At 39.8% G+C, this 8,217-nt stretch overlaps 1 protein-coding gene across 1 annotated transcript; it reads left to right on the forward strand.

Annotated features, from left to right (window-relative positions):
- The first annotated feature begins 4,433 nt into the window (after positions 1–4,433).
- On the forward strand, positions 4,434–7,232 carry LOC142051506 (arg8-vasotocin receptor-like). Its single transcript, XM_075080663.1, has 2 exons — positions 4,434–5,349; positions 6,430–7,232. Exons 1-2 carry the CDS (start codon positions 4,434–4,436, stop codon positions 6,627–6,629), a joined length of 1,116 nt encoding a protein of 371 aa, XP_074936764.1. The 3' UTR covers positions 6,630–7,232.
- The last annotated feature ends 985 nt before the right edge of the window (positions 7,233–8,217 follow it).

Genomic DNA, 8,217 nt, shown 5'->3' on the forward strand with positions numbered 1-8,217 from the left:
GACTCTGTGATTAAGGTACTCGGGCTAGTATAGTCAGTATTATTGCCACAGGAGAAATTGTGGCTGAGATTTGCCTAAATCCTAGTTTTGAAATTATCTCCTTAAACAACAAAGTGACTTGAAATGATTACCCAGCTACAGATACAGAAAAAATGCTGACCTGATTTGCATCTTGTGTTGCCTCAGTAAATTCAGATGGATTACTTGACGGTATGACAGATTTAAATATCAAATGCCAGGGGAAGGATGAAGGAATTATTATTTGGATAGTGTTAGAATTTTGCAAATTGCAACAATAACAACAGACTAGGCAATATCTCATCTTCCAAGATATATTTAAAAAATAATACACTGAGGAAACTAATTGGAAAGATTTTAGAAAGTTAAATTGTTCCACAATCCTAACACAAGAGTATGGTAAAACATAGGCTAATTGAGTCTTGGGCTATCTCAGTATACCCTAGGCAACTCAAACAGTACTCAGTACCTACATTTAGGCACTGAAATGAAGCCTTGATCTCCTTTGGATACGGTGGAATTTGGGACACACAGCTCACACATAATCCATAGGAAGAGGGACGTGGTTATTCCCCTCTACTTGTCACTCATTATACCACATCTGTAATTCTGCCTCCGGCTGTGGACCTCCTGCACAGGAAAGGGGCCATGAGGATGACTGGAGGGCTGGAAGATGTAACCAGTTGGGGGAGGCTGTGTGAGCTGGGCTTATGCTCTGCACCAGGGGGTGCAACAATAAAGGGTTGAAAAGAGTAAAATAACTCTTTTCATAAGATAGTGTAAAACCAGGATTATAGATAGTGAGGAAATTTTAGGTCCCTTCCAATGCTGGGAACCCCATTTTTGTGCAGCATCAGACAGCTGCACAGATGCCGTCTGTGGAGGGGTTCCTTCTCCCTCCCACGCCATGGAGCCTTTTATTTTGTGTAGCAAACAGTCACATATCTTCTCCTGACAGTGTGGGATGTCATCTCTGTCATACCCTTCACCAGCGTAGAGCACAGGCTTTAAGTACAAGGCCCAGTAGAGCAGACATGTCTTGTTCAAGATCACCAATTCCTTGAATACAATGTCTTCCATAAGGGTCCCGATAGAGCTTGTTCAGCCTGGAGGAGAGATGTCTTCAGGGGACCTAACAGTGCCCCTGGTACCTATGGGGAGGCTGGCAAGAGGTCCGAGCTGGGCTCTTACCAAGGTCATGGCAGAAGAATGAGAGATGGTGGTCAGAATCAGGGGAGGGTCTGGTGGCACATAAGGAAGCTTTTCCACAATGACAATAATTGTTTGCAACTGGTTACCCAGGCAGGTTGTGGGGTCTCTGCTTTTGGAGGTTTTCAAGACCTTACTGGACAAACTTTAAGTAAACTGGCCTTAATTCAGTGTTGTCACTGCTTTGAGCAGCTGTGTGATTCTGTAATTCTAAGCAGACACTTCAATTTAAATCTTAATCCCTGAGCTGAATCCCTCCCTACTAGCTAACCAACAAACATTAGATGAAAGCCCGCACTGAGAAATTCAGCAGAAGTTAATTAAAATGTGCCTTCCCACACTACTGAAAGTAAATAATTTAGGAAAAGAATTTAACTTGGATGGATATGGTCAGGAATGAAGCAAAGCTGGGCAATGGGAGAAGGACACTATTGGAGTAAAAGAACAGTTAAGACTATTAAAGCATTTTCATCTGTTATCCTGTTTTTCTTTTCTCAGCAAGTTATATTCCCAGAGCGGATTAATTTTCAGTATAACATTATCCTGAAAGTTATGAAACCATTAACATATATTCAACTGATGATATGCAAGGTGGAGTAAAGTCTTACATCACTAGGACAGCTTCTACAAGAGAGCCGCCACCCTTTTTGTAAACATTATAAAGGCTACTTGTTGCACAGTGTGCTTGCCCTTTAACCTATGTCCACTTGCAGGGTCTGACACCTATGGCAGCACATCTGCTGTCCAGACGTTGTGTGCTGTGTACACGTGTGCCCTAGGCAGAGTTGCCTGTTCCCAGGGATCTTGAACTATTCTAGGTGTAAGTGATAAAACACATTTGCCTGAAATATATGTCTATCCATACAGCATGCATTGTGAAAATCATACAAATATATGCTTCTGGTGCTATATTCTGGTTAGTCTTCCAATAGTATCCCAGAAGTGACTTTTGTTGCATATTCTGGTCTTTTTACATATAATTCCTTGATCATCTTTCAGATCATGAAATGTAAATTTATCTCCCATGTCTAACCCTGAGCTTAGTTTTCTATTCAGCTGTTCCTGTTTCAACCCACTTAGTCCTAGCTCTGCCTAGTTGTAGATGGCTACCCAGTATCCTGCTAGAAGAATAAAGACCCCACCTGGCTTTTTGTTAACTCACAGAGTGAGGATGGTCAAAGTGAATGATTTTGGAGCACACACCTGAAATTTTGTCTCCATCTGAAGGCAGAACTGGAGAACAGCCAGCCTGCTTTGCAGTGCAGTGTTTGCCATCAGCAGAATTGCCAGAGATTCGTGGTCTGTGGCCAATTCAGTTATTCCTCTGGAAGTTGCTGGGTGAAGGGAGGGTGAGAGTAAAGGCAAAACCATTTGTTCCCATATGGTCTTGCCATGCTGTTTCCCACTAACTGGGATAGATTCCAAACTGGGGGGAAAACAAAAAAGAAACAAGCTCAGGAATCCAAGTTTCCTACAAATAGGCTTCCATTTAGGAAAAAATTATCAGCTATATTAGATTAAGTTGTTGTGATTCAAACTCCTTGCAACATGGTCATAAGGAAAAGCTGTTGTAGACTCAGGCAGCTGCAGTGGTGTTCAGCCAGATCTGGATTATGGATACTTAGACCTGCTGTCGGTGGCAAAATTTCCTGAGGTTGTTCAGCTTGTCTGTCGCCTGTTCTCATAGTCTTACCCTTGCTTGAGATATTTACATCAGTCCCATGGTGGGATGGAAGGGGGAAAGAGGGAGAGAAAAGAGGTCATGCTGTTTTTATAAAGCGCTGTAGTCTTTCTCAGCATCCTGTTTATGAATTTTGCCCTTCCCCTGTCTGTTGATACAAGAAAACATTTAGTGCCAAAGAGACAGGAGTCCGTTTGTGAGATTCCTCAGTTGGTTCTACAACATAGCCATGATCACAGTGATTAATCAGTGTAGGTGCAGTATTATATGCTATACATGCAGCATGGACATACTTTTAACCTTATCGGTTTCCTCTTTGGAAAGACTTCAAATGACCAGTCTCCCGACTGTAACCAAAAGGATATGACTGCTCTAGCTTCAGACAAGATTGCATACAAATATGTGTTATCTTTCATATTAAATTAATTTATTTTATTAAATCCATCTTTTGTGACTAAGAGGGCAGACTGAGGGAGAAAAAATAATATTAAATCAAAATTGCACTTCTTATCTGCCACTAGCGATATGCAAAAGTCATAATGGAAGGTCAAAGAACAATGAAATTCTTGTGGTCATGATACAACTTACTCCACAAAAAATAAAAAGGTTTAGGTACTGAAAAAATACCTCCCAGCTTTTAGCACTATAGTGGAATAGAGACCCTTGGAAATTGCTTCATTGTAGAGACCTTTTCCTCAGTTGGAATTCCCTCTGAATTTTCACTTATTTTTCTATTAATTCTCAGTAGACTCACAGTGCCATTAAAAATAATTTATTTCACATGTGTTATTTTTCATTTTGCTGAGAAAAAAACCCTAAGTCCTGACCCTGTCTTGAAATAAAAAGATTATTTTTAGGGCAGCTAAAATCTTTTTTTTTTTCTTTCCAGAATCAGGTGACTCTAAAAAAGAGAAGGAAAAAGAAAAACTATGGAAAAATGCATTTCTCTGTCTCTACTGCATTTAGGATGTGGTCGTGCCCCAGGAGCCTAGAAAATTGCAGTTACGATGGGCCTGAGCTCAAGGCCCCAACTTTCCATCTACGTATAAACATTCCTCCCGCTTCAGCCGAAGGATACGCTTGTGGTTTGCGTAAAAAAATATTTGCAAGAACTCTCCCGAGTAAGATCATTTAAGTACGATTTTGGCCACAGCTATTGACAAATTCGGGCTTTGACTGAAGTGAGTAATTGAATTACGTTGAGCCTCTGAAGTTTGCCTTTTATTTATATATTTTCCCCAATTGTGTGGCTCGGGCTGCCATTGGCTGCGGTCCCTGCAGCCTACCCGAGGGCTCTGCAGTTACATAAGGCTCTGCTGGGAGCCTATATAAAGCCTTTTTGCATGCCAGCAAGAGACAGAATTTTATCAAGATCCAGGTCCCACTGCATTAGTTCGCACAAGCAGGAGATTTGCTTGAAGACATACTGAAACCTGAACCCGGGCTGGTTTGTTTGCTAGCCAGTACTTCACAGCTGTCAACCTGAGTCGCAAGTAGCAGCTACTCTAAGTAGCTTCTGTGCACTATGAAGAATTTTTCATTTCCTATGCAGGAAAACACACACCAGACCGAGAGTCCTTCTCCTCACAGATTCCTGAGTTTGACAAATCAGTCAGATCCTGTTGGAAGACCAGAGAGAGATGAGCAATTAGCTCAAGTAGAGATTGCTGTACTGGGGGTCATATTTCTGACAGCGTCTGTGGGCAATTTTATTCTTATACTGGTACTGTGGCGAAGAAGAAAGAAGCTCTCTAGGATGTATGTATTCATGCTTCACCTCAGCATCGCTGACTTAGTGGTAGCCTTTTTTCAAGTGCTGCCTCAGCTCATATGGGATATTACAGACATTTTCATAGGGCCAGATTTCTTGTGCAGAATTATCAAGTATCTACAATTGCTGGGCATGTTTGCCTCTACTTATATGATAGTGGTCATGACAGTGGACAGATATCAAGCAGTTTGCTACCCTATGGTCACTTTCCAAAAGAAGAGAGCTCTCTGGAACATCCCCATTTGCACCAGCTGGTCTATATCACTGATTCTTAGCCTACCACAGGTATTTATCTTTTCTAAGACTGAAATATCTCCAGGTATCTTTGAATGCTGGGGTGAATTTATTCAGCCATGGGGCCCAAGGGCATATGTGACATGGATTTTTGTAGTTATATTCTTCATTCCCTCAGCCATCCTTATCACATGCCAGGTTAAGATTTGCAAAATAATCAAAAGAAATATATATGTGAAAAAACAGAATGAATATGAAGTAACAAATCAGAAGCAAGTCCTGCCATCCCGAGCAAGCAGTGTGAACTGTATTTCAAAGGCTATGATCAAGACTGTAAAAATGACAGTGGTGACAGTTGTTGCATATGTTCTCTGTTGGTCACCTTTCTTTATTGCACAGCTGTGGTCTGTGTGGTTCCCCAGTGTCGTGACCGAAGGTAAGATACTCTCCATCCTCATTCATACCTTCATAGCAGGCTGGCACATTGCTATATTGCTTTATATTTGCACTTTGCTTTTGTGTAGAAGTTATATGTGATCATCTGAGTATGATTAAAAAGAAAATCCTGGGTTGATCACCTACTATATTTAATTAGGTACAAACAACTTAATGTGTTCTGTGAGCAAAACATCGTATAAGTGTGTATTTTGTGTGTGTGTGTATATGTTTTCAGTGATTAATGATTTAAAGATTAATAAACAGCACAGGGAGGAGTATCATCTGCTCCGGCAACGGTTCAGACTTTTAGAGGTTTTAGATATTATAGCAGCAGTATTTTGGGTTCTTGAGGTGAAAATGAATAATTAACTATTCAAAGGAATAAAATTAAGATTTCTTACTTACTGGATAGAGCACTGATGTTATAAGACATCTGATTTTTTTTTAATATTGAAATCATATTGACAAAATCTCTGTAGTACACTAAGAAGCAATTAAAAGTTGTGAAACAGCTATTTATAAAGCAAAAAAAGCAAGCCTGAGAGAGCTATCAAAGAACACCATGTTGTAAACAAGATTAATCTTGTCAAACTTACACTGTTGCCTCTTTGTGAAAGGCAGACTCTATGTGACTTTGAGTTCACTGATTCTAAACTCAAAGATAGGAACCAAAGGAGAAAAAAAAGATAACAGCTCTGTCTGATGAAAAAACCCTCCTGATCTTTGTTTCAAGAATTCTTTCAGTCTGTGTAAATTTGAGTCATACTGTACATATATTTATATCAATATCTGTGTCTGTATGCATATCTGTATATCAGGTTAGCGATTGTTTTTGAATTTAATGCAGCTGCATCAAAAAAAGAGCTATATGGTACTATTTAAATCTGAAATGCATACAATACAGTGTGCTTCGTACCTTCAACAATTATAAACTGCATGGAACAAATGGGAATTTCCTACTATTAGATTCGCTGTAATATATGAGCAGGTACACCAGAAAGCAGCAGACTGTGAAAATGTTACTTATTTGTAAAAGTGCTTTATTTACTCTGGTATTCCTTTAACTATTTCATTCCAGGTTCGGCATTCACCATTATCATGCTCCTTGGCAATTTAAATAGTTGCACCAACCCATGGATTTACATGTATTTCTGTGGCCACATTCCATATTGCACAAATAAGCAGCTGGAGAGCACCTCAGCTCAAGAGGAGTCGGTGATCACGGGGAGCATTCATCTCATAGACAGAGACACTGAGGAAAACAGTACTTCTGCATAAATGTTGAATGCTTTTTGTTGTTTTGTTACATTTGCTATGTTCGCAAGACATATCAATATTTTACCACCATCCCTTGTTTTTTAGATAAGGAAGCTGGAAAAGCGTCTCTTGTTGTACAAATATATTTCTGTGCAGTTCTGTAGCATAGACAGGAGGTTTCTGTGTTGTGCAAGCCTGACTCAGTGCTTCCATCACCACCGTGCTATAGAATGAATTCTTGTAAAGACTGACAAAGATACATAAAAGTATCTTAGATATTTTGTGTCCTAATGTACTTTCTCTTCTGTGAGTCTGGATTTCTAAGTGGTAAAATTTTACAACTAACTAGTCCAACAAATTGAACCATAATTGGAAAAGAATCTGACATAATTAGATGTGAATATGTGTTCAGATTGGAATTGCTCATCATTCTGGTGTGACTGGGGGACAGTTTGACAAATCTTAAGAAGGCAGCAGAAAGTCAGAAAAATCCATTGCCAGCTATTATGAATACCTGTTTTAAAGTAACTCCTGATACACTTTTATAAAATGCCTAGCAGCGTAATACCATTTTTCATAAAAAGGATTCAGTGTCCTTGTGACACTGACACCTACTTTGGTCTGAAATGCCATCGTGGATTGGAGGAGGTAGGTCAGCAGCATAGTAGCAGTCCAGGTTTGTGGCTTCACACCATGGGATTTGACCTTCCATGCATTCCCTGATGTGCAGGCAGTTAACTGAAACTCCCCACACATACACACATGTATACATACTTTAGATCAAAATGGGCGCTAGGAATGTAAACTTTCAGCTGGTATTCAGACCTATTTTTTTCTGGCATGCAATTTATTGACAGAGTATACTTAGAACCCCTTCAGGCACAAATTCAATTATTTCCCCTTCATGGTAAAAACAAATCTGCATATCTTTATCTGAGAATGCCATTTCCTTGCTAGTTTGTTGGTATTTTATGCAGGTAGCTATTTATTCCCCTTTCACTGTCTGCAATCTTATCAGAGGTGTATGGAAGGAGTATCAGCAAGGCTCTTTCAGGTGAGAATAGCGCTGCATTCACAGAGTTTCTTGGTGATACCTGCATATCATTTACCTACGTTATACTACGTTTCATCAGTGCTATTCACATTTCGTTTTTATGAGTGCTGACAATCTCAAATTTTAATGGAAAAGCTATAAAAGTGAGGTTTTTAATAGTCTAAATTGTACGCAAAGAAACACTGATTTGAACTAAACACTGAATTGTGAGAAGTGCTGCTGTACAATGAATAGCTACGCTTCATGTTAATGTGTGCTGATATGGCTGAATATTCTATCGTTTCCTTGTATAGTTAGACCAGATAGGGGTACGAGCCAATATTGCTGTTCTTTATGATGAGAAAAGCCTGTATGCAAGTCCAGCTGGCAAGAAGAACAGGTTTCCAGCAAGTAGGAAGAGGAAGAAGGTGGATGAAGATAGTACCAGAGCCACACAGGAATGTGAAGAATCTGTATGCAGTCTCTTATCATAATGGCAATGGCAATTGATACTTTTTTCTTGCTGGGTGTCCCCCCCCCCCCGCCTCTTTTTAATGAATAGTTGTTAATTCTGCC

The sequence above is a fragment of the Phalacrocorax aristotelis genome, chromosome 1 (assembly GCF_949628215.1).
Source record: "Phalacrocorax aristotelis chromosome 1, bGulAri2.1, whole genome shotgun sequence".
NCBI lineage: Eukaryota > Metazoa > Chordata > Aves > Suliformes > Phalacrocoracidae > Phalacrocorax > Phalacrocorax aristotelis.

Coding starts and splice junctions, on each gene's coding strand:
- LOC142051506 (XM_075080663.1), top strand. CDS start 4,434: ATGAAGAATTTTTCATTTCCTATGCAGGAAAACACACACCAGACCGAG. Junction 5,350..6,429: donor CCCCAGTGTCGTGACCGAAG/GTAAGATACTCT, acceptor ATTTCATTCCAG/GTTCGGCATTCACCATTATC.